Source organism: Paramisgurnus dabryanus, chromosome 19 (genome assembly GCF_030506205.2).
Source record: "Paramisgurnus dabryanus chromosome 19, PD_genome_1.1, whole genome shotgun sequence".
NCBI classification, from domain to species: Eukaryota; Metazoa; Chordata; class Actinopteri; order Cypriniformes; family Cobitidae; genus Paramisgurnus; species Paramisgurnus dabryanus.
In genome coordinates, this window is record NC_133355.1 from 27,477,659 (window position 1) to 27,504,855 (window position 27,197).

The 27,197-nt window shown below is 38.1% G+C and overlaps 2 protein-coding genes across 5 annotated transcripts in view; one reads left to right on the forward strand and one right to left on the reverse strand.

Annotated features, from left to right (window-relative positions):
- The first annotated feature begins 1,406 nt into the window (after positions 1-1,406).
- Positions 1,407-17,289, forward strand: yars1 (tyrosyl-tRNA synthetase 1). Its single transcript, XM_065294567.1, has 14 exons — positions 1,407-1,448; positions 3,664-3,734; positions 3,835-3,981; positions 5,072-5,247; positions 11,051-11,180; positions 11,297-11,377; positions 11,900-11,992; positions 12,107-12,242; positions 12,335-12,420; positions 14,354-14,489; positions 14,821-14,921; positions 15,029-15,222; positions 15,630-15,771; positions 15,856-17,289. The coding sequence occupies exons 2-14, from the start codon at positions 3,678-3,680 to the stop codon at positions 15,964-15,966; spliced, it is 1,590 nt and encodes a 529-aa protein (XP_065150639.1). The 5' UTR covers positions 1,407-1,448; positions 3,664-3,677; the 3' UTR covers positions 15,967-17,289.
- nhsl3 (NHS like 3) overlaps positions 17,280-27,197 on the reverse strand; it is a 49,698-nt gene continuing 39,780 nt past the window's right edge. For 2 of the 4 annotated variants that reach the window (XM_065294561.2, XM_073812773.1), the window contains 6 exons: positions 23,092-23,244; positions 22,951-22,991; positions 22,258-22,381; positions 21,888-21,995; positions 18,392-21,743; positions 17,280-18,302 (listed from right to left, as the gene is read on the reverse strand). In XM_065294561.2, coding sequence (XP_065150633.1) covers positions 18,397-21,743; positions 21,888-21,995; positions 22,258-22,381; positions 22,951-22,991; positions 23,092-23,244 — 3,773 coding nt within the window. In that variant the 3' untranslated portion in view covers positions 17,280-18,302; positions 18,392-18,396. Of the gene's footprint in view, positions 18,303-18,391; positions 21,744-21,887; positions 21,996-22,257; positions 22,382-22,950; positions 22,992-23,091; positions 23,248-27,197 lie in introns of all 4 variants that reach the window. The other 2 variants (XM_065294560.2, XM_073812772.1) reach the window with 1 other exon arrangement.

Genomic DNA, 27,197 nt, shown 5'->3' on the forward strand with positions numbered 1-27,197 from the left:
AGTGCGTAATTTAGATGTATTGTCATTTTATAACTTGTTCCAATTTTGCATGGATTTGTATGTTGTTGTAATTATCATTATCACAGGTTTAGGAAAAATCTACTGACTTCTGATATTGCCAAATACAGTGTGTTTATTTAACAGATTTGCTAATGATGGTAAATAAATGATTTGGTTTTAGATGGGATAATCCTTATTGTTATTTAAAAAGAAGCTGTTCAAATGTTTAATAAACACTAAGTACTGTTTAAAAGTCTTTGCTTTGTCTTCTAGGTTCAAATTCTATATCTGAACAATGTCTGTGAAACAGGCTAAAATCCAGGCTCATAATTTAATTGAGATTCGGAGAAATCAAGGTTGGATTTCACAAACTGATTTTACATTGATTTCAGTTGTTGACATGACCTTGTTATGTCATTATTTTATTGAGTTTATTTATAATTGATATGGTACTTTAGTTGCCATGTCTAACAGTTGTAGTTAAAGTTGTTCCAAAACAACAATTTAATGCCACATAATAAATAAAGTGAAAATTACAAAAATATAACTACAATTTTGTGAAATGGCAAATTTTTAGCCTGACGTGACCCCAAAACCAGTTTTAATTAAATTTTCTGAAATTGAATAAATAAGCTTTCCTTTGATGTAGGGTTGGTTTGCATAGGACAATATTTGGAAATCTATATAAAAATCTGGAATGTGAGGGTGCCAAAAAACAAAATTCAAAATATTTAGAAAATCGACTTAATTTAATTTCTTGGCAACTGCATCAACAGTTTTGATATATTTACTGTAGAAAATGTAGAAAAAAAATGTCTCATATATATATAGTAGGGCTGGGAATAGATGAATCTAGATTAATCTCATACAAAATAAAAGTATTTTTTTGCATAATATATGAGTTTGTGATGTGTGTAAATATTATGTATATTTAAACACACACACATACATATATATATACATTTAAGAAAAGTTTTATTTAAATATATTTTTATTTATATATAATTTAGAAAATATAAAATATAAATAAATATATATACACGTTTCATTATTATTATTATTATTATTATAGATACAATAACGTGTATTTTTTGTGATAAATGTTTTGGGTGCCCCCTGGATGACAAACTCAGCACAAGACTGTCAATCGATTACTCTTCCTAGCGTTGAATAGCTCGACAATAGATTGTCCATAGCTGATGCAACACTACAACAACATAGCAACATATTTTGAAAATTCAGACTGCTTAATTTTTTTAAGGACTAGTATGTAGTATTTTTTCTTTATAAATTCATATGTATTTACAAAAAAAATTCATTTATAAATAAAACAATATTCTTAAATGTGTATATTATTGCCTGAGGACTTTTATTATGTAATACGTGATGAAAAATCTTACTAACAGGAAGAGATTGACACCGGCACACACGCTTCTCTGCGACCACCGGTGAGATTTCATTTATTTGTTCGTGCGGCTTTTTCATTTATTATCACTAATGTCCTTTGCATACGAAGTATGATTTTAAACGGACTTTTCACCTTCTCATCATTAGCATGATTCGTTAGTGAAATGTTTAATTCAGGTCTCAGTAGTTCATTCATAGCAGTCGTCAGCTCATCTGGAGTGGTTGGTCACTGTAGTGTAATTTTGCGTTTACAGTATTGTTTGACACATGGCTGCCACCAATAAACACAAGTAAATTATTATGAGTTTGTTTGGTGTGTTCAGTGTTTGTTAGTTAAAGATAGAGATGCGTAATATTTGCATAATGTTTGCATAATGTCACCTTGTCTGTGAAATCCAGGATAAAGTCTCATAAAATATATTTATAAGACGATTAAAGTTTGATTTCACTCATGTCATATTGATCTTACTCCGCCAATATTAAATATATAAACGATATAAAGTGATATAAAGATAGAACATTTACAAAATGTTCTTTACATTATTTAAAGGATAATTCCGGTATTTAACACTTTGAGTCTCATTTCTGGTTTGTTTTGGATGAACTACAGTGATGGACACAGACATTTTGACAATGGGTCGTGTCTTGAGTTTTTGACTCGTTTAGAAGCGTCTCTTGACTGCTTCAGAATGGAAGTCAATGACCATGCACAAACATGTCATTAAAACAACACTTAACGTTCATTTTCAAAACTGTACTACTCACCGAGTGGTGCATGTGTTCGTTGATGATTAAAAACAAATATATTGGCGCAATGTATGATTTCAATCCGTGTTATTTGCTATAGTGGAACTATTTTTTCAGATACCTCACAACCGCGTATATACTTCCGCTCTATATTTGAGTCTGAAGCATTAGCACACTCGGCATGCCTGTCACGCGTCCTGCGAGAACAGCATTAGTGAAACAAAACACAAGAGCACTTTTAATAAGGTAGCCTTACATTTTTCTAACAAACAAACACTCCCGTATCAGAAATTAACAGCACAGTAATTACTGACAACGTAAAGGGTAGGCTATTTAAATAAAACAACGAAAATAAATGAACGAAGTTCAACAAACTAATAAAACGGTAGCATACTTTCCAAATTAAGTTTATTTATAACACTTACACCATCCAATATGTTTTTTCATCAGCAGAACAATAAGGAAGATATTTGCAGAAACCCCAGTGCTCTGTCATGCAAGTCAACCGATCCGCACACTTTAAGAGCTAAAGCATATATATCCAATACAACAGTAATCCCCCATAACTCCGTGTGACATATTGACGTCTTGTGAAGCAAATCAATCAGTTTTTGCAAGAAACTGGACGTTATTTACAACACTATTAGCGTGAATGCCAAAGCAGGAAGCGCAGTTTCCGTTCGAGGCGATCTCTTCCACTGGTGGCGTTTGGTGGCTGTTGGCTATGGATGTTGGGCTCTCTGCGCCACCTATAGAGCGGGAGCGTGAAGCGCACTTCCTGCTTGGCAAAAGCTCTGCATTAACGCTGTGAAATATTAATATATATATTCGAATCTCAAAACTGAAAATCGAATGTCAACCCACGGAACAAATATTCAAATATTCTGGTCCAGCCCTACAAATATGGGAAAAATGTCTTCTGAGAGAAACCGAGCGAAAAAACTACAACACATGTAAACAGACCCTTCTCTGTTTCCAAGTGGCGGAGTGATATATCAGCGAGCACTGAGTCTTCCAAGAGAAGTCAATGGAATTTTACAAAATACCAAATAAAACACGACAGAAACTGTATTTCGCTTCACAACTTGTTTTTTAAACATCAACGAACACCACGCACCACTCGGTGAGTAGTACAGTTTTGAAAATGAACGTTAAGTGTTGTTTTAATGACATGTTTGTGCATGGACATTGACTTCCATTCTGAAGCAGTCAAGAGACGCTTCTAAACAAGTCAAAAACTCAAGACACGACCCTTTGTCCAAATTTCTGTGTCCATCACTGTAGTTCATCCAAAACGAACCAGAAATGAGACCCAAAGTGTTAAATACCGGAATTATCCTTTAAGATGATTTGGTCTGTAAAACCACTGTGATAAACAGTTCTGTGGATGTTAAAGGTTCTTTGTGGAACCATACAGTTCAGGAACTTTTATTTTAAAGAATGTTTACTTTAGGTGCATTACTTGTTTTGCTGGTTTGCTAAGGCTTTCAGTTTCAAATTGTCTTGCAGAGGAAGAAGACACCATGGGTGAGCAGCTGAGTCCTGATGAGAAATTTAAGCTCATCACCAGAAACCTTCAGGTGTGAGAACCTCAGCATCCATCTGTTATCTTGAATTGTTTGTCAGACTCAACTTGGTTGTAAAGTTTGTATGTGGCATTCACTAATGTTCTTTCTTTAGGAGGTTCTTGGTGAGGAGAAATTAAAGGAGATCTTGAAGGAGAGGGAACTGAAGGTTTACTGGGGTACAGCAACTACAGGCAAACCCCATGTGGCTTATTTTGTTCCCATGTCAAAGATCGCTGACTTCTTGAAAGCAGGCTGTGAGGTTTGTCTTTGTCATTCTGCACTGGCTCTAAGTAACCAAGTTTAGTCCATAGGTTGTAAACTCGGGCGATTTCCTTGACAGGGTTTATCCTGATCCCAGACTAAAATGCATTTTTGAGCTGCCTTAATTTAAAAACATCTTGTATTGACATATCTTAACATATATAAGTGCCATTGTTTTAACACTTGTGTTGTTATTTGTAAGGTTTGTTTGTAAAAACTACTTAAATGTCCTAATATTATAAACAAGGCCTAGTCCTGGATTAATCTAAACCCTGTCCGGAAAACTGCAGTATATTAGTGCAATTACATTTTGTTGTAGAGAATAAGTTACGGATATAAATATTTTTGTTATTAAAGTCCCCATGAAATCAAAACTAACCATTCTTATTTTTTTATGTAATATTGCAGTTTCTTTATAAACAATTTATCAGTGTTGCTCATTATATTTTGAATATATAAAATCTGAAAATGTACTTCTGGCCTCTTGTGGCGATCATTCTTTGATGACGTCAGCTAGACGTCTTGTGCGTGGACATCTGTTAACTTCGCCCTTCCAACTGTCAGTCTGCATTTGGGAATAAACGGCTACTTTTCTATATACAATCAATACACAGTAGGCTTGTTGCGATAGTCTGTATAACCGGTGCAGTAGCATAGCCAGAAAAGAGACTCTGGGTGTGCATCTAAAAATCTGGGTGTGCCACATTTACTGTCATATTACTGTGCAAAATAATTAACCATAAGCATATAACAATGCTATAACCATAATGTTTTGAGTGAGAAGTAAAAGTGAAAGTAAAATGTGCACACCTGCATGCACATTTATAAGCCCCTCCCACCCGGTGAGACCGGTATCACCAGTTTGTCATGCCCTAATTAACCGCTGGGTAAATTCTGTCACCGCAAAAACTCCAATACACAGTGGAAAAAACACAAGCAAAGCCCACTATTTTACTTGTGTGATATTCTGTTTCTCTCGGAAATGCTCCACAATACGGAAGTCGACTTCCTCTTTATGGGGACTTTAAAAATCAGAATGCTACACATATCAAAGCATACATTTATCTTTTCTTATTTGTTTTCTTTAGGTCACCATCCTCTTTGCAGATCTTCATGCCTTCCTGGACAACATGAAGGCTCCCTGGGAGCTGCTGGAGCTCAGGGTGAAGTATTATGAGCAGATTATCAAAGCCATGTTGGAGAGCATCGGAGTCCCTCTTGATAAGCTCAAATTTGTCAAAGGCACAGATTTTCAGCTTAGCAGGTAACAGCATGTTAAAGGCATTATGATTAGGGATGCAAGTCACATAGATATTAGGATGAAAAACAGTGGTTCTGGCTTGGATGTATACAACTACGGCCCAAATCCCGTGAAATATAGCGCTCATTCGATGAGATTTCATGAGATTTTGGCTGTAGCTGTATGCCTTCTAGCCACAAGGTAGATTCATAAAAGAGAAGTGTCTGCAAACTGAACTGAAGCAGAGATCAGGGAGCTCATCAGATATCCACACTGAAGCTGAGATCATTGACCAGCATACTAGAACGGTGCGTCACACGCTCCTTTATAGTCTCATCATAAAGAAAAACGCATGCCAGTGGTTTCTGGAGATAGAATTCAGTGTTTCCTCTAGGATTTTTTCCAGCTGTGGCGGCAGGGGGCGCCCATGATGATTATAAATGTACATTATTTTTTTTAATGTAGAAAATAGGCTACAGTAAACTAACATGTATTTTTTATCATTTTCTTTTCCTTATATTTATAGCATATTGCTTTTCTATGTTTGATCTAAACTGTATTTTCTTAAAAATACGTAAGTTTTATAGCTTCATAGGGATCTTTCATTGTAGTTTTAATGTAGTGTGCAAGTTCGTGCTCGGGTTTGCTGTTGCAAAGTCACGCACAGTCCTGTTTGATAATCCGCACCGCTGTGATTGACAGAACATTCATCCGACATCAGCAGGCAGCAATTTTATTCCACACCCGGCCTGTCTGACATAAAGACCCCGACCCGGTCACACCGCAAATCGCGCAGTTATAGAAACCGTTATGCTCTTCGCAGACAGATCTTAAACACAAATAAGCACGGGGACATTTAAAATCTGTTACCTATCGGAATCGAGTCGAATTCTGTTCTTGGATGTTAGACCCGCAGTTCACGCTCGCATATTATTGAGTCCCGACCTGGATCTACAACGCATATAACACGTTAATATTATTATACACCCGTTACATCAAATATTAGAAGTTTCACCCGCGGGTACCCCGACCCTGTTGTTTCGTCTGAAAACAGATGAAACAGTCTCACCGTCTGCCTCCAGTTTTTATTACCAACGCTCTTCTCTTCCATGGGAATAAGTTTCCTTCCAAACAGATTCAACTTATGTCTTGCAGTCCTATATGAGTTGTATTCAGTATTTAGCCTTTTGTTTTTGGACAAATATCTTATCATTTAATGCATGGGCGTCGGAACCATTATACGTGGGTGGGACAGGACCCACCCACTTTTTAAGACCAATGATAATGGACCCACCCACTTTTTTTCTAATTTAGCGCATTTGTCTGTTCACTTATCAAAGCGCTGTTAGTCCAAATCCATTCCACTAGAGCAGGGATCCCTAACCTTTTCTTTTTTTTACACCGCGGACCCGTTTCAGCTTTTAAACATAATTCGCGGGGGTGAGTGGACGCTGAGTTGCTGTTCGAACATAGTGCTGAAAACCTCATTTTCCAAATGTATAACGTTTTAAACAGAAGTAAATGTCAAAAAACCATGGATTAGGGAAATTAATAACTGCTTTATTTATAGTATATTTTCTATAGACGTGTAAAACCATATTAAAGCGGATTATTTTACTTTCATTGTTTCACGAGTTTGCCTGCCCATTTAGTCTTAATAATTAACGGTAAACGAACTTAGCTTGGTGTTCTTAAAGGCAGCTCGAACCTTCGGACTCGAGCCCCAAGTTCAAGACACAGAAGAAAGAAAGAGGAGATGATGAGGAGAGATGCCAGAAGAATTGCGTCTGTCGCGGAGGCACAGAGACTCCCGTTTTGCTTTTAATGATAATTTACACAGCACTAAATGTGGTTCCTTTTTAAACGTTGAAAGTAGGCTACTCGTTAAAATATTATTACTGCTGTAAAATAGTTTATTTTGGTTATGGCACGATCGCTGGATAATTGTCAAGTTTTTTTTACAGAAGCCAATTACTTTTCATTTGCGATATGAACGTCTTCACATATTTTTATTATTTGCGAGGTACATTTGCAGATAATTCATAAAGTCATACCTCTGTTTAATCGATTGTGTTTTAGAAGTACACATGCTCAAACTCTTATGACAGCATTGTTTCCCGACGGATACCATAAAATAAAGTGATCTCATTTCCAGAATCTCACATTTATATTTCTCTAAGAGAGAGAAAGAGAGATTGTGTATAACAAATAAAAAAGGTATACAAAAGTTGTATCAGTTTACCTTCATTCGTTTTTCCTTTTATTTCCTCAAAATAAAAAATAAACATTGTAGCCTACTGTCAGCAGAGTAGAGAAAAAAATGACACAGAGAAAGATAAATGAAACATGACATCTGTCATTATTTGCAAAATATTTAAAGGGCTATTACCAGAATTTCGACCGCAATAGGCTACTGTCTTTAATTTAATAAACGCAAATGTTCAGGCTAATTAAAAGGAAACATGAAAATGTCAAATATTGCAGTAAATGTATTTTTCGGGGGTGGGGGGGGGCTATGTGGGGACCCACCCACTTTTCATTTGCTTCCGACGCCCATGATTTAATGTGAAACTTTGTGAGTGTCGATCTAAAGCACAGAAGATTGACTGACAGCTGAGCGGTCAGCAGCGCGCTGCGCTTATAGCCTATATTCTGAATAACTAATGTCCAGATAAGTTGATAATATGAGTACAGTGATTACAAATGAATGTCCAAAAAACTCGTAATATGTTAAATCGAAAGTTTAATCATGTCTTTTCTCGCAGCCCCGCGCTGCGTCCGTGTATATGCGCCTGTGAACAGCATACGCGTGATGACCTTGCAACTTAAATTACCCTTAATTTATTGCCAGACAGATAAAAGTAAAATAACATTCGAATCTGTAAATTGTGTATTTTTATTTATGTAAACTCACAATAAGGAGAAAACCTTGTGCTTATTTAAAATCATTAAAAACATGACGTGTTTTCTGCTGCTTTGGTTTAACAGCGCATCACAAAAAAAGAACAGAAACTCAAATACTTTTTTTATTCGTTTTGTCAATCTGATAATTATAACATATTTCGTGTAGACTTATTTATTTTATTATTATTTCTCAAAACAGAGACGTAGCCTAATCATCATCTGTTGATTTAAATCTATTTGTGCATGAAACTAAACCCATGGGGGAAATTATGATATTTTAGGAGATTTATTTATAAATGAGTGAACAATTCGAATCCAGAAAGGAATTTTTTTCTTTCTTGCTGGGCGGACATTTCGGTATAGCTTTATTTATTTTGCGAGCTTCCGCCGCGGGTTTTGTCTAGAAGGGATTCAGAAAATGCCAAAAAGTTTAGGATTAGATTTGGAGGTAGGATTTTTAGGATGAAAACAGCGGCTCTGGCTACATGAGATACACATACATCCTACAATCCTGTGAAATGTTGTGTTTAGAGTTGGGTTTGGGTGAAGGATTAGGATTAAGCAGTGCTCATCCGTCGAGATTTCGTTTGCTGTATCCCTTCTATCCACAACCGCAGGCGTGGCGGGGATGTTTTAGGCGTGGCGGGCCGCCACGGTTGAATGTATATAGCGGAAACACTGGAATTAATGAATAATAAGCAAACTTAAGACGCTGCGGAGAAGTGCAGGACTTTAAACACGTCACGTGTCTTTAAGGGATCTTTACAGCACACACAGATTACAGAAAATCATTGGCAGTGTGAATGAACCAAAAATCAAACTTCAACTTTATTTGTATAGCACATTTAAAAACAACAAGAGTTGACCAAAGTGCTTCACAGAATCAAGAACGGTACATTCACTTCAACGCACATCAGTTAACACCATCAAAATATCTCATTACTCAATTTACATTAAAAGCCAAAGAATAAAAATATGTCTTGAGCAACGACTTAAAGGGATAGTTTGGCCAAAAATGATATTAAACCCATGATTTACTCACCCCCAAGCTGTCCAAGTTGCGTATGTCCATCGTTTTTCAGACAAACACATTTTTGGATATTTTATAAAATGTTTTAGATCTTTCAGTTGATTAAATGTAATGTTACGGGGTCCACCCATAGTCCACGATCTTCAAGTCCAAAAAAAGTGCGTCCATCCTTCACAAATTAAATCTTAACAGCTCCAGGATGATAAACAAAGGTCTTCTGAGGGTAATCCGCGTGGTGTTGTTGTAGAAATATCCATATTTAAAACTTTATTAACGAAAATAAATACCTTCCGGTAATGCCGCCATCTTAGACTCTTCTGTGTTCAGGAGAGAGTATTAGCGTAGTGTACGCACTTTTCTTAGTGACTTAATAAAGTTTTAAATATGGATATTTCTACAACAACACCGCGCGGATTACCCTCAGAAGACCTTTGTTTATCATCCTGGAGCCGTTTGGATTTATTTTGTGAAGGATGGACGCACTTTTTTTGGACTTGAAGGTCGTGGACTATGGGTGGACCCCGTAACATTACATTTAATCAACTGAAAGATCTAAAACATTTTATAAAATATCCAAAAATGTGTTTGTCTGAAAAACGATGGACATACGCAACTCGGACAGCTTGGGGGTGAGTAAATCATGGGTTTAATATCATTTTTGGCCGAACTATCCCTTTAAACGATCGCGGACAAATCCCAGATGCCTTTTCCATGTATTTTCTATCATTTCTGTGTGAAAAGTGCCTCAAAATGTTGATCGTTTAGTGTTTAAAGGTCCGGTTTCACAGACAAGGCTTAAAGGGGGCATTTATTTTTCCATGTTTGAGTGCTATAATTGGGTCCGCAGTGCGTCTATCAACCTAGAAAATGTAAAAAAGATCAACCCAGTAACTTATTTTTGGTAAACCATTCTCTGCAAGCATGTGAAAAATGAGTCATTGAAATTTGGCTCTCCTTGTGATGTCAGAAGGGCACTTTTCAACCATGCCACTGCCATTTAATGCAGAAAGAGAAAGAGAAAATAAATGATGGCACAATTGAGTTTCAATTTCAAATAAACGACCAGTGTTTACATTTCATCAGATCATTTGCATTTCAAAGGACACACCCAAAAACGGCATATTTTTGCTCACACCTACAAAGTGGCAATTTTAACATGTTAAAATAAATTATCTTTTAGGTGTTTTGAACTAAAACTTCACAGGGACACCAAAGATTTATTTTACATCTTAAAAAGTGTGAAATGTCCCCTTTTATGCTAGTTCTAGACAAAGACACATGATTGAGCTGTTTTAACTGAAAATAACCATAAAATGTGCCAGTGCCATTGATATGTCTGAAGATACACACCAGTAGTGTCTTTCCTATTTTTCATAAAATATGCTTAAACATCTTCATATAACTAAGGCCTAGTCCTGGCTATAGCTAAGCCTTGTCTGTAGCTACGCCTTGTCTGTAAAACTGGGTCTTAGTGTTTTTAAAGTTTTAAAGTTGGCCAGTTGGAGTTTACAAAAAGAACAGGTGCTATTTATTTTAATTCTTTGTTTACATTATTTTGTTTATGTTTAACAGCGCACAGATTTGAAGTTACTCATCTTAAGGGATCTAAAATAACGAAAAGAGACTTTTAAGACTGTTAAGTCTGGGACTTTATTATAACTGAAAGTTACTTGTGTGCAATAAGGTTGCTTGTTGAAAAAATGAGAATCGTGTGAGAGAATCGTGATCTCATTTCCCATGGAGAAAAACTGTGATTCACGTTTTAGCAAGAATCGTGCAGCCCTATTTCTGGCTTAATGTAAAAAAAAAAAACTGCTGTGACACCAGGCCTGTATTTTTGTAGGTGACACATGCTGATTTAATGTCCATTCATGTCTTGTTGGTTCTCTATAGAGACTATACTCTTGATGTGTACCGGCTATCATCCATGGTGACCGAACATGATGCCAAGAAGGCAGGTGCTGAGGTGGTCAAACAGGTTGAGCATCCCCTACTGAGTGGTTTGCTGTATCCTGGACTACAGGTATTTATGTCATATTTTGATAGCATTTGTATATTTCAGTATTCTTTAAAGAGATCTGTACTGTTTACAAAAACTACACGTGAAGAAAGTCTAAAAATTGTCTTCATTTCCCTCAGGCTCTGGATGAAGAGTTTTTAAAAGTGGATGCTCAGTTTGGGGGTGTGGACCAAAGGAAAATCTTCACATTAGCAGAGAAGGTAGATTTGGAGTGTGTACACACTTGGCAGATTAGGTTTGATTTAAACAAACTCTGGTGCAATTGCTGAGTTGGTGGGATTCATGTAGTGAACACTGTCTCCCCCGAACTTTGGTTTCAGCTCTGTATCGGGACACTGACGGCTTCCCTTTTCAAGAGAGCGAACGGGCGTCGTCCATCTTTTTTTTAACAGTCCATAATATGGACCAATATGCGACCTCAAAAATCACACAATTTGTTAAGACGGGACGAGCGTTTATTATATATTCGTTTTGTGCATATAAAGGAGAAATTCCTGGTGCTATTTTGACTCCCTTATAAGCTCTTGGCAAGTTTACCTTGTTAAAAATACCCTCATATGAACATTCATACAATAAGCGCACGTCATAAAAGCTGACCAATCCGGTGGTGACGGTATCCTTATGCTTTTAGGATCGGTTTGCTGTTAAAAATGCCAGTGAGAATTCTTTTATGTCATCTGTGTGTAGTTAACAGGGATATTTATATAGTTTGTTCTTTGCAGTATCTGCCCTCACTCGGTTACACAAAACGCATTCATATGATGAACCCGATGGTGCCTGGACTGACTGGCGGAAAGATGAGCTCCTCTGAGGAGGTATAGTACATGCTAAAACATTAAAAAATATTCATTTTCTCCTTATTTGAATGATAATGATTTAAACGAGTCCATTCTTATAGATTTTTCATTAATTTTCACCTTTGACCTCAGGAATCCAAGATTGATCTCCTGGATAAGAAGGAGGAGGTGAAGAAGAAGCTGAAGAAGGCATTTTGTGAGCCTGGAAACATCCAGAATAATGGAGTCCTGTCCTTCGTCAAACATGTGGTTTTCCCATTGCACTCCGGTGAGATTTACGCTAATACTGAATTTGTTGTTGTCGGACACATACTGTATGTTGGTTAGCAATGCAAGCATTTCTCTTCTTTTGTCTTTCAGAATTTGTCATTAAAAGAGATGCAAAGTGGGGAGGTGATAAAGTCTTCACAGACTTTGAGGAAGTAGAGAAGGACTTTGCTGCAGAGGTATCTCATCACAATTCACGTTCACCTAACAGCACACATATTAAAACACATGATTCTTTTAATATTCACATTTCTCACTTGTTGATTTATTGCACTTTTGTACTGCGTGGTACGGCAAGGGACAGGACGACGTGGCTCAGCTCGCTTTACTGCAGTTTTGTACCACTTCAGAGTGGGTGTGATTACAGACTTGTAGTTACGCCACCTCTACTGCTGTAACATCATCGTAAACATGATACAAACAAACGCACAACACAGGAAGCAATGGAGCATATCGATGGAATGGTGTTCCTAAAGCCTGATTTATACCGTATATACCCGAATATAAGACAAGGTTTTTGTACTAAAAATAGACTGAAAAATGGGGGGGTCGTCTTATATTCGCCATATAGACAAAATCACAGGGAAACAGTAGAGGGCGCCAACGCGATAGGTTAGATGTGTTTGTTTTTAAAGCAGATGGTCTTTTTTCTATCTATCTTCACAGTACCACAGTTACATACATACATGGGCCTACATAATTATTGCATTTTTGAGGAAAGGTTATTCATTTTTGTCACTCATTCATTCATTGCTGAACTCATTCATTGACAGAGTGCACTTTATTTTGTGACAAATTAATCCAAATATTTAATGAATGGTGCTAAAATGTTTTTCCATTGAAGTATCACTAGAATTTTCAAATAAAATTATTTTCTGTTTTTTCCACAAAATCGCTTTTTTCCCAAAAAATAAGTCTGCAAATTGGGGGGTCGTCTTATATTCGGGTATATACGGTAGTCGTGCGTAGGTTCTACGGCAGGGGTGTCCACTCCTGCTCCTGGAGGGCCGGTGTCTCTGCAGAGTTTTATTCCAACCCTATCAAACACACCTGATCCAGCTAATCAAGGTCTTAATAGGCCAGGGGTGGGCAATTCCTGGTCCTGAGGGCCACAGTCCTGCAGAGTTTTGCTCCAACCCTAATCAAACACAGCTGAAAAATCTAATTGAAGTCTTCAGGACTGTTTGGAAAATTACATTCAGGTGTGTTTGATTAAGGTTGAAGCTAAACTCTGCAGGACTGTGGCCCTCGATGCCCACCCCTGGCCTAGGCAGACTAGATACTTTGAGGCAGGTGTGTTGAGGGAAGTTTTAGCTAAACTTGCATTAAAAAAATGCAATGTAATCCATTTAACCACTAGTAAAAATATGTAATTTGAGAGTAGGCATTGAGCCCCACCCTATTTCACCCCTATTCTGTTAAATTTTTTTGGCCTTGCCAGTGTTTCAAACTAATTTGAGGGGTAAAAAACTTTTAGGGTCTGAGTTAAGGGTAATTTGGTGTTTCTTTGATTAAAACCATTTGACTTTGTCAAATCACAGCGACCCTATAATGAGGGGGGTGGGGCTTGACCAGGGGGTGGGGCTTAGGTAGGGGACCCCCCATAAGCTTTGACATAATTCGAACACTGCGCGTGGATACTGCCTACCAGCGGTCTGCGCGCTTGCTTGCACGTCGACGTGGACGACGACATAAAAGTGTAAATGAAAACCGATGTGGAGCCTACGCCGTCGCGACTACGCCGTAGGACATACGTACAACTATAACGAGCCCTTAATTCTCGGCATGTGGATGTTTTTCACTGCTAAAAAGTGTTTGGGAATGCATACAACAAAGCACAGTTGACGAAATCACTTTGTTTTGGTCGGTGATTTGCAGTGTTATGCATCACGTTTTAGTATCGTGAAATAAGTTTAATTTTTTATCCAAATTCCGTTTAGTTTAATCTCAAATTCCGTGTTGTACAGTAAATTCCATTTTTATGCTTGGATTCCATGATTCCGTCCTCGTTTCCGCATCGCAGAAATCATAGGGCCCTAGTATTGGTACGCCATGCTTGTACACAGTGGAAACCCCTCAAAATGTAATCCCACAATATGTTGACCACTGCAGAAAATCCATCCTGGTGACCTGAAGGCCTCGGTGGAGGTGGCCTTGAACAAACTGCTGGACCCCATCAGGAAGAAGTTTGAGTCTCCGGAGTTAAGAAACCTGACAAATTCAGCCTATCCAGGGCCCTCGAAAAACAGTGAGTGATGTTCAAATTCTTTTTACTACAACCCTGATCAAACACATCTAAGGGTGGCGGCCTTGTATTTTATTCTATTTTATTACATAATAACTGGTCAGTAACAATCTACAGACACTAGCATATATCACAATCTCATAAAAACTGTTCTAGATTGTTAATCATTCCTCCATTTTTCAGATGCTTTTATCCAAAGTAACATGCAAGCTATATATTTTATTTGTATCTGCGTCCCCTGTGCATCAAACCCACAACCCTTTGCACTGCTAATGCAATGAGCTACAGGAACATTTACACATTATCATGTGAGTTTGTGTTTTTTGCTCTTTAGAAGGAGCGAAGGGGAACCCCAAACAGACAACAGAGGAGGGGGAGGAGGTTGTCCCGTCCAGACTAGACATCAGAGTGGGCAAAGTCATCAGTGTGGAGAAGGTAAGCCAGCACTTGTGTTTATAATTGTATATGATCCTTCTAATGAGAGATCAGTTCAGCAGTCTAAAGGAAAAATCGTAGCCCTTACAAAAGTCTTGTTGTAACAGCATCCAGATGCAGACTCGCTGTATTTAGAGAAGATTGATGTTGGGGAGGAGCAGCCTCGGACCGTAGTGAGCGGACTGGTGGCTTACATCTCCCAGGAGCAGCTCCAGGACCGACCTGTTGTGTTGCTATGCAACCTAAAGCCCCAGAAGATGAGGGGGATCGAATCTCAAGCCATGCTGCTGTGTGCTTCAATGTTAGTATGTTTACATTTATGCATTTGGCTGATGTTTTATCCAAAGCGATGTGCATTACAAGCTCAGCGTGTTTCTTGAAAATGAAACCCATGACTGCATTACCGGTTGAACTATAGGAACAGGACTGATATACTAATTTATTACACTGCTAGTTGGAATACTTGTTTCTGATTGGCCAGTCGCGACATTTGCTGGGTCTGCATTCGTTAAAAATGAGAAAATTAAATATTTAAAAGTTATTTAATGCCATGTAATAAGTGGGATAATAGACAGGGAGCCCATTCAGCCCAACTCATACAGACTGCTGCTGTCGGGCTTATTTCTACGATCAACCAGCTGCGTATACATTATCCCTTACTTAGCAACTCATTGTAATGATCATCACCTTAAATGTCAATGTTTTCAGTGAGGGAGATCCCAGGAAAGTAGAGCCTTTGGATCCACCAGAAGGTTCGGCGCCGGGTGATCGCGTTTACGTCGAGGGGTTTGAATCGGGCAAACCAGATGAGGAATTGAAACCAAAGAAAAAGGTGTTTGAGAAGTTACAGGTATGTTCGTTTTATATTTTTGGACTTGGACATTTATCCAACAATTTCATACTCTTATCTGTTTAATATGTGTGATTTCTTCAGGTGGATCTGAAGATCTCAGATGAGTGTGTTGCACAGTGGAAAGATAAAACCCTCATGACCAAACTAGGACCGATCACCTGTAAAACACTAAAGGGTGGAAACATTAGCTAGACTCACCTCACTGTGTTTCTCAAAATATCTACCATCAACAATCGGTTCTGAAATGTCTTCATGGAAATATATAGAATGTTTAGGATATATTAATCTAAAAGTAATGGTTAAGTAGCTCAAAACACACATATTTCATCCTTATCATGCTGTTCTCATAAGACACGAAGTGCTCATCTGAAGGAGGGAGTTTCATTTCTTCTATCAGTTTCTTAAGGAATTTGTCTGCTCTTAATATGCCTGATTAAAGGTTATGGGAACTTTAACTCATCTTCTGTATGTATTTTCCTGTAATTAAAAGTACTTGCAATAAACACAAGCATAACACTTCACTATAAGGTTGCATTTGTTAACATGAACTAACAATGAACAATACTTATAACAATTCAGTGTGTTTTTTAAAGGTGCCGTGGAATGTAAAACTGTATTTAAGAAGGCAACGATGAATAATAAGAGTTCTGTACATGGTAATGACCTATTGTGAGACTCAAACAGTCACATACACTACATTCAATTAATGTTGTTACAATGCTAAAAACAAAATTGTGACCGCTGAGTTAGCATAATATGCTATATGCTAGCGTTTAGGCTGACGTTCTACTATTGACGTTACATTTAGGTTTTGCAGGTCTGTACTGAAACAACACAACCTTACCACTCAGAAACGTCTATTAGCAATCTCCAAACAATTGATATACTTCTCAAAATCTGTATCTTCATCTGATACAGGCTCAAACATAAGGTCTGTTTACACACACACAGAGCTACTGAAGGAGCTGCTCTGACAAACAGCCAATCAGAGCAGAGCTCAACATTATTATTCATGACCCTTTCAAATAAGTTAATAATAGACCATTTTATTCTTAAGGCAAATCCTAGGGTTGTATATGAACCGTCTTTGGATAATTTTTGCACTTAATAAAGCCACATACCTTCTATGTAGCTATCAGAGGACAATTTAACATTATTTCATGCACTCTTTGGCACCTTTAAGTCAAAAGTTGTGTTTGTTAACATCAGTTAATGCACAATATCTAACATAAACCACTGTTTACTAACAGTCGCTAAAATATTATATTGTCCATTGTTAGTTTGTTAGCCAAAGCATTTACTAATGTTGACAAGTAAAATTTTATTGTAAAGAGTTTGTGGTGATGTTTTGCATTTTGTTTGGGGAACCATACAACCGTGTACATCATTTAATTCTAAAACATGCCAGTTTCTCATGCTTGTAAATTTATTATGTATTATTTTATGATGAGGTCATAGTTGTTGAGAAACACTGATCAGCCAAAATAAAAAGTCATACGATGGTAAATCTATAAATATCTTTAATGCATATTTCTTTTAAAACAGTGTAATTATTTTCTTCACTTCTGTTTTAAAGTGAACAGCTACTAAAGTGTTTATATATATATATATACTATATATTTTACATCAGTCCTAGAGGGACCATCAGTCATCAGTATACTTTCACTGCTCGCTGGTTCAAACAGAAAGTAATGCAGCATTTTAGCTCACAAAGTGCTTTTATCTAATGGACAGTAAATGTGTATTGTGTCTATATCGTGTTCTCAGTTTTGAACTTAACTTGATAGTTCTGTACATGTGAAATTATATATTTGCTAGAAGCAATTTCTGAAAGTGTCAATTGCAGTAGCACAAAATGTTCAAAATTGTTAGTACAATCAACTTTCTTTGATTTAAAGCTAGAATCGGTGTGCTTGAGGAACCATATAAAGGATATTTGGTAGGGATGCACAGATACAAAATGTATGTGCCGATACCTATATTCGATTACTTAGAATGATATCTACCGATACCGATAGTTTTGCTTTTAACTCCTTGTTTCAAATGATGATGAGGATATAATCTGATGGGATCATTGGCTAATTTTAAACAATTGACCTATGTCCCATAAAGAAAAAAATCCCTCTAATCTGCCAATATCGACTATAGGTTGATATTTCAGTGGATCCCTAATACTTGATGTCAAGAAATGATAATACAGGGTTTTATATTTTTGCACACAGATGCACAATAGCGACCACTAGATGTCGCTTCAGTCTTGCGGTCATAGCTGTTGAAAATGTACAAAGTCCATAAGCACATCCATCATAAACTCAAAGTGACTTCTCAAAGCAGACAATTTAACATTTAGAAAAATAGCTGTAACAAAGCTATTATATCAAACGGGTTACGGAGGAAAACTTTTTGCATACATTTGAAGGCCATTTCCAGGCTAAGGCTTTTAAGACAGGTATGGTACCTGTGGATCCCTAATCTAAATCTCACTTGCTTTGTCTTCAAACACATCACGCGTCCCCTCTTTGCGCTTCCTAAAAAGAAATGTTATCATAATTATTATTATTTATTGATCTCTAATTTCAACCTGTATTTCATGCATTGAAATAATCTGCTTTCTTACTTGCTTCATCTTGGGCTCATTGATGCTTGTGCGCACCGACCAGCAGGATGCACTGCATCACCATTTACTCTTACTATTTGTTCACTTGTCAAGCTCTCTGTCTTATCTCTTGATGTGATCTCTGGCTTGTTATGGGGATTTAGTCCATGCACTGGTTTCTTAGCAACAGGTGGTGGGACCTTAATTGGCTTTTTTGTGCCGTTTGTAATCATCATCTTGGCTTGGTCGGAAATCTGAATTATCTCTGACTGGGTGCCGGGAGATGTAGGTGTTTCAAGGATGACTTTTTTTGTACTCTTGGAGAAGATAAAACTGGCTGTTGACGCAGGAGACTTGGGCAATGGTAAACCGGTGCTAGCAGTTGAGCGTGAATTAAGCATTGCTGGTACTCCACCAGATGACAGGGCAGCGGTCTTCATACGTATGGCCTCTTGTAGACACATGGAAGGGGCTGTGACCGTGGTAGAGGTTGTGAGTTGGTTCGATTTTAAAGTCAAGGATTTGCGAATAGGCTTTTGGGGTGTAGTGTTATTAGCGATTTGCTGATCCTTTTTTGTTGTGTCCTCAGTACCTGTTCTGCTATCATCGTTTACTTGATCTTCAAGATTTACAGCTCGTAGTCTCACCATCTGAAGTAAAGAAGGTGTGACAAGGGGAATGTTGGCATCTTCTTTTGGAACTGGTGTGTTCTTGTGTCGACAAAGCAGTTCTTTGCTTCTGTCGTCTTTGTTTACTGGATTTGGTTGCCTTATGATGTTGACAGTAGATAGGTCTTCCACTGGCAATGGAGGTGCAAGAGGCACAATATTAGACTCTGCCTGGAGATCAGGTGAAGCTTGCTCGGATGAATCTTGTGCTGACGTAGTTGGCTTTGGTTGATGTTCATCTTGTGAATGTATAGACTTTTCAGAAGAGTCAGCTTGGTCCACAGGTAATTGTAAGATGTTGGTGCAAGATTTTGGCTTGTCATATTGCCTGACTTCCATAACCGTACTGTTTAGTAGAGTTCTTTTTGGCAGAATGGTAATTGTTTTCTCTAAACCACTGCCCGTATCACAGACTGAGTTGATTTTCTCTTCACATGATTCTTCAAGACCATTATCAGAGAGTGGCTCATGGATAAATGAAGGAGGTGGTGGGGGAAATTCAGGTTCATATTGATCCTCAAAAATCAAGTCAGCTGAACCATCTATGGGTGGTGGTGGTGGAGGCCAAGAAGATTCCAGAGATGCAAATTCTACCTCTGTCTCCTGTCTATGTTTCTCCTCATCGGGGGCTAGAATGGACACTCTAGAGGATGACAATTGTTTAGTGGGTGGTGGTGGTGGGTGATGTGCTGGAGGTGGAGAAGAGGGTGGAGAAATGCCACTGACCTCATGTACTTCTATACTTAGAGTTTGCATAGATTTTCGATTACTAATGTCCTTTACGGTGCAGTCTCTTTGGTTCTCTGCTTCAGTTTTGTAACACTTTGCAGTTGAAGTATTCACTTTGGAGTTTGGTTGATCAACTTCAATAGTTGGTACCTTCTTATTAGGATTTGTTTGAATACCTTGTTCTTTTTGGTCCTCTACATTTCTCTGATCTTTTGTCTGAACATTTTTACTTGCCTTGCCATGAATTTCTGGATCTTCTTGTTTACTTGGTTCATTATGTAATGTTGATCTTGTTGCTGGACGTTCTGCCATAATTTGTTCATGCACTTGTTGTAGCACTGTCTCATTTTGCTCTTCCAATACAAATTCTTTGGTCTCTAGTTGAGACACAACGCTTGTTTCTTCTGACGTCTGTATTTCTGGGATGATTTGCGTAACATTATGCCTCAAATCTGTGTTTGGAGTATCACCAGTGAATGTCTCTTTCTGTTGCTTTTGAAGTTGATGTAACCTACAGAGGTTTGGACCTGGGCCACATAACAGTTCAAATGTGTGTTTATTGTGAATCCAGGTTTCAGGAGGTGGGGGAGAGGGGGCCTTTACCTTAGGTGGAGGTGGAATGTTAAACCGGTCCCTGAGGGTGATTGTTTGCTGTGGGGATGTTGATTTATTTTGTGCTATTATAACAGGAGGGAAGAGCTTTAGTGGCTCTGATGGAGTGGTATTAGTTTGCATATCATGATGTGTGGTGTCTGAAGTAACTGAAGACAGAGACGTCATGGATGAAGAAACTGAGACCACTGGGGAGGTCTGTACTCCTGTACATCTTGAAGGCTTAGCGCTCCTATTTCCAGGTGAGGAGGGACTGACCTCTTTAGGGGAATGTGTTGGTGTGCCACTCTGACTTGAATATCCACTCGAAGGAGACAAAGTCCTATCAAATTTACTTTCACTAGATGTGATTTTCTGTGGAGATGAACTACTTGATGCAGCTTGACATCCGGTAAAAGCCTGGTCTGGACTGACTGGACTGGACTTCAGAGATGACTCTAAGCCTTTTGATAAATTCTGTCTATTGTTTGGTGCCATATCTTTGAAATCCTTTCCATTTACACAGTCCTTTGATCTCCGTTTGAGTTTCTCATGGTGCAGAGAATAGGTTCTCTGTGGTGGTGCTGGTGGTAGTTTTGTCTTCATAACAGAGAGGCTACGAGAGCACGGACTACTGCTTCTGATGTTTTCTTCTGCATCACTCGATGCCTTGTGCTCCACTCTCTGCTTAGTACTTATATTACTGTTTGAGCTTGTAGCACGTATGTCCTTTGGGTCTACATTTAAGACTTCTTTGGTGTTGTCAGCAACACATACTGGTGAACCATTTTCTCTTGAAGAGATTGTTGAGGAGTTGGAGACAACAGTCTCTGATGATCGTGAATGGCTTCGCGTGCGGCTGGTGCTATTTGGACCTTCACTTCTTCTACCTCCCGACCGTGAAGAAGCTGGGCTAGCTGTTGAGCTTCCTTTGCTAATCGCACTGACGCTATGCTGGCAGGGACCGTGATTAATTTCAATTATGTCTATTGCAGCGGGCAGAACTGCATTTGGAATGATCTTGGATAAATATGTTGCTTGTGGTGAGATGGACATGACAGGACCTTGAGGCTCCTGTAGTAAAGTGGAAGTGATCATGCCTGGCACAGCCAGAGATTTAGGCCTCTGCAATGGGCATATTGGTTTTCCCAGCTTTCGGCTTACTGACATGTCATCTTGATAGACAGACTGGATGTGTTGTATTAGAAGCTCCTCATCTCTCGATGTCTGAAGAGCCTCAATATTTTGCAGGTGTACACGAGCCCCTTCATGATGTCCTGAAGGAGGTTCTCCATCAATTGTTGGGATCACAATTCTGCCAGATGAATCATCTTCACTGAATTGTCCTCCGTTTGGAAGCTGTTGTATGGTTCCTCTTGCCATATCTTCATAGAAACCAAACAAAGTAATCATTCTTTTATCTTTTGAAAAAAAGTTAATCTCATATAAAAGTTTCTATATTTAAGGTCATGGTCAGAAACTGAATTGCAAATGAAAATAACACAAGCATAGTTTACTAGTTCCCATACCCAGTTCTTTTTGGACTTGCTGTGGTATGCCCATAATAGTTGTTCTTCTACTTCTCCTCTTTGTCCTGTCCAACCTTTTAACTGGATTTAAGGGCTTAAATGTGGAACCTACCGGAGGATTAAATACAAGGAATAAACACCAAGAGTACCCAAACATAACCCATCCCATTTCCTTTAGGTGTTTTGGAAATCTAGATGAAATCTAAGTTGTAGCTGTTATGTTTTGCTAGTGCACCTTCCCTATGTGTCCTGCAGGAGGCACATGAATACATTAAACCTTAATGCACATTAGAGAAGAGCACAAAACAAAAGAGGTTGTATGTGCCACTGAGCACAGTTTATTTTTAGGCCTTAAGTCAGCATGCTATACCTTGCCGTGTAAGCACTGGACGAGAGGACACTGCTGAGGCAGAAGACGCTGAGATGATTGAGTTTCCAGCAGTGCTGTTAGTCTCCAATGATTCATCTCTATCTCTCGAGCTGGCATCTTCTGGCTATGGAGGAATTAAGGGCAGAGTAGGAGAAATTTTATTATTAACCACACAATTGATACACCTTTATGTGTCTGAAATTCTTAAAAATGATGGTTCAGTTCACATTTCATCATATTTATTTCTCAAATTATTTCATGGTACAGCATATTTTACCATATTTGTGTAAATGTGGTGATCTGTTTTTTTGTCCATCCGTCTGCCCCTAGGGTGGCCATTCGTGCCAGTTCCGCCGGACACGTCCCGAACATGTTTTCGGGTTCGTTCTCCGGAAGTCGCGTTGGTCGACCGCATACGTCATCAAGGTTTAATATTTCGGGTTTAATTTCAGAAAAGCAACCGTTACATTTCAAGGTAAGAATGAAACTACAATGATTGTATGTCTTAAAAGAAATAAATCTTAATTTTCTAATGTATTTTAACTGAAATGTGAGAACCTCGATGACCTATGCGGTCGAGCAACGCGACTTCCGGAGAACGAACCCGAAAACATGTTCGGGATGTGTCCGGCGGAACTGGCACGAATGGCCACCCTATCTGCCCCCCCCAAGTAAAGTTTCATAAAAACTTACCAAACTCTGATCATCCTGAAAATCCAGCCCATTTCTGTGCTCTGCAGGAAAGAAAGACTCTGTAAGGTGCAGATTGTGAACAGCACATCTCATAGATCAGTATGTTGTTGTGTATTTGATGTGATGTGGATAAAAGCTCACCCTCCTGCTGTAAGATCTTCAGTCCTTCCCGGGCCTCAGTATGTAAGTCCTCCAGGTACTGAGGCCTACAGCCCTCAATGAACACATTGTCCTGGTGGTGCTGAGACGCTGTATAGTGTACACTCAGCTTTTTCTGATCATCCTGCTTTTGCCCTGCTGAAAAAAGAGAAATAAGCTGTTGTTGGTCTCACAATGAATGCAGTTTTTCTTCTTCGGAACATGCGGTATGAGATCACCAAAGAGGGATCATGGAAAATTCAGTGTCATCAAATCACAGTCATCCAAGTCTTTCTTGGTTAATTGTTTCCTTCAAATCAAATCAAGATGGTAATGCATGTGCAGTGGAGGTTTTGGTGGAAGGGCACGTCTTATATTCACTTTATTAACCTATAATGCAAGTGTGTGCGTGACTGATGTAACTTGGAATGTTCTTTCTGTGTCCAATAAAAACTAAACTGTAAAAATTGTCAAATCAACATACATTTTTGTAACTTTAACTTAACAAATTAAGTTAAACAATTTTTTTACTTGTTTTTATAAGTTATGTCAACTTATTACAAGTCAAAACTTAAAATAGTTGGTTGAATTGACTTGCAAAACCAAGTTGTATTGACTTCATGCTTCATTGTGTTTTACAGTTTGGCAGTTAGGCAGGCATTAGTCACAGGGTTGTGTTGTCAGTACATTTCCAACAAACCAAAAGCTGTCACACTCACACTGTGACCAGGTAATCTCTCCAGCTCTTTAATACCAGATTAGCCTTCACGTTTCTGGTTCTGTTTAACACATCGCAGTAAATGTATCAAGTCTGACCATTATATGTTACAAACAAAATAGATGACTTTATAATATAATTTACAGAAAGAAAGACAAGTTCTTGTTGAATTTGGCTGGGTGAATCAAGATGTGAAGTGAATCTAGGACAATGCACCTGATGTTCCTCGTCCACTAATAGACGGACTGATATTTTAACATGAACCCTGGTGTGGTAATAGTAGGGCAGGCTAAACGTACTAAAGAACAGCACATACCAAATACTTTATTAACTTTATTAGCATGGACCCGTCCAACGTGATCTCATGTTAATTATTTACGTATTAACAGTTTTACAGGCATACAGATTTGTACGTATAAATATAAATTTTATAATCGTGGGCATGGGCTTTGGCTTTTCTTACTCTCATTAATGACATGTTTTCAGTCATATTTTCTGACTTATTCAAGACAGTTTACTCATTTATTTAATAAGATGTTTATGACTCACAGAATGCACAATATTAAATAAGACTAGACTTTAAAACCTTAAAATGAATAACATTTCTTTAATCATTTAACCATTTTGTAACATTTAGTTTGTTTGTCATGACACACAAAAAGCGTTTTCTCCTATGCAGTCGTCTTATATGAAATTATAATTATGCCAAAACACAACATAAATTCAAAAAATATTTTCATTATATTCATTCGCTGTAAACCACAAAATTCATACGATTACGAGGAACAGATCCAAATTTTCAACACATTGCTTTACGACTGGCTCATTGGCTCTTGCGTGCTATGTCACAGATATGCAACATTGCGAGTATTGACATAGTCAAACTTTAAGTTTAAACTCCATTATAGCTTAATTACCACATCAAAAAGTCAAATAAGCGCCTTAGAAACTGAACTTTTTAAGGATACGTAAAAGCACTTCTGGGGCCTCATTTATAAAGCGCAAAAATTCACAGCAAAGTCCATATTTATAAAAACTGTCTTTGACGTTGAACAGTGCTTCTGAGCAGACGTACGCACTTTTGTTTTTCCGATTGCTGCAGGTTTTTGGCAGTATTAAGCCATTCTTGCTGCTCGAAATTGGGTTTAAACATTGACAAGCGCTCTTTTATAGGTCCATGACTTTAATTAAGCATTGTTTAAAGGCGGAGATCTGAAAATGCTCAGCTGCGCACAAGTTCAAGATTATTTGCGATTTATAAATTTCACATCTGAAAGAAAGGGGTACGCGCATTTTGTGTGCGTACGTTCGGTTTATGAATCACACGTATGCATTTTTGATAAATGATTGTAAGATCAAATGTAGGATAGTTTCTAAGCAGCATTTTATAAATGAGGCCGCTGATGTCTGGTATATTTGTAAAGTTTAGAGGAGAGCGGTGCAAAACTTAGAAAGAGGACACTTAAGGGTGTTGGGGGTAAGGCATTACAAGTAACGTGCATTACGTAATAATATTACTTTTCTGAAGTAACGAGTAAAGTAACGTATTACTTTATAAATGTACACATTAATACTTGAGTTACTTTTTTGAGTTACTTTTCAGTTTAATTAATTCAATTTTAAAATAAAATAATGTACTGAATTAAACTGAACATATTAACGTAGAATTACGCACTCTGTGCGCCTGCGCGGGAACAGTTTAAGTCAGAAACGGAGATGGTAGGCCAGAGCTTGACATTTTTGCAATCATAAAAAACATCTGCAAGGCCTGAAAGAGATCAAGCCTCAGCCACGTAAGAAAAAGTAACGCAAAAGTAACTTAAAAGTAACGTAAGCATTACTTTCCATGAAAAGTAACTAAGTAACGCAATAAGTTACTTTTTTGGGGAGTAACTTAATATTGTAATGCATAACTTTTAAAAGTAACTTTCCCCAACACTGCTCCTTATGCACCTCCTGAGTATAAAACTTACTTGGCATGAGATAACAACAGTTGTGATGACTCAGAAAGCATTGTTATTCAGAATGTTTTTAAGACAGGGACTTTCCCTTAGAAAATCAACTCCTCATTTACCCTTCCAACCCAGTAATTTATGCAGATTTCTAATGGCTCACTTGGTATCAACTTTTAAGCTCCTTGTCTAAGTTCACCTCAGGGGGGTGTCAGGTGTCCCGCTGTACACTGCAGGCATTGTGATGCTATAGAAAATCACAACACAGACTGGAGGTACAGTAAGTGCACTGTAAGAGTCCGATTCACAAATCACTCATTTTATATATCTTAAAAGAGAAATACATAAAATGTCTCACGTCTATATGACACACACTCAAGACAGAAACAAACTCATAAAAAATTTGACTTAACCTTCATTCATTTTTCAATGCACAAGTCTAAAACTCTTGAATCAGAGCACCTGTTACAGACACACAGACAGATTTTCTGATGGATCTGTTTAGCACATAGCTCTCTTTGTATAAGTGTAATAATGGGACATTTGTACGTCTGCACCTATTGCTGGCAAAGAACAGCCATTTTTGTTTTAGTATTTATTAAGTCTATAATAACACTCAAGTACAGGTAAAAAATTAGACTAATCTAGATCAACATTGAAAAGACATATACTATTTTATTTAAAATGCTTCTTTTATAAACATTATGTGTCAGAACAGAACAGCTTTTTGTCTACTTACCCTTCTTGAAGATGGACAGCAAAGACCGAACATTTTTACTTATGAAGACCACCATGTCAATCTTTTGTTAAAAACCTAAACCGAGATCACTGTGGTGATCCAAACGTGTCTCTAACTTCTTACAAGCAGCATCACTTTTAACCACCCGGTTGTGCAGTCACACACCGACTGACGTCAACAAGCTTTCTCCCGTGAGTTTAGTAAATGATAATCAGGTTAGACACAATGAGCTCCACTGTGTGCCACCAATCCTTTAGCTGCCCTGATCTTTTCCTCCCCGTCTCATGTCTACTCCCCTTCTCCCCACCCCGGCTTTTGTCGACATCTAGCTGTGTGCTGTCCCCCAATGTGTTGGTTGTTTGTCATGTACGCCAACTGAACTTGAGATTCTTCTTGATGGGGAGCCTGGCTGTCTGATCTGCCGCCTAAAACCTGTTTGGAAACATGCCACACCAAGATCAGAGCATCTGCTTTCTATACTTTGACCCAGACTGCACAGAGAAACCATCTGGCAGATGATGTGTGGTGCAGGGTGGGGAGCAGGTCTTTAAACGTCCCCCAGACCCTGAAGTTCTTCCAACCTGATCTCATAGGGATGAGTTGGCTAATTCGTAATTGTACAAAAAATTCATGATACCCCACCCCTAAACCGAATGTCACACATGAAATTTGGTTGTATAAATACTTATGAAAGAGTAAA

Bases quoted from the DNA above. Each gene is read 5' to 3' on its own strand.
- yars1 (XM_065294567.1), top strand. From the start codon at position 3,678: ATGGGTGAGCAGCTGAGTCCTGATGAGAAATTTAAGCTCATCACCAGA. The intron at 3,735-3,834 runs GTGTGAGAACCT...TTCTTTCTTTAG, and splicing joins TCATCACCAGAAACCTTCAG to GAGGTTCTTGGTGAGGAGAA. The intron at 11,378-11,899 runs GTAGATTTGGAG...TGTTCTTTGCAG, and splicing joins TCTTCACATTAGCAGAGAAG to TATCTGCCCTCACTCGGTTA.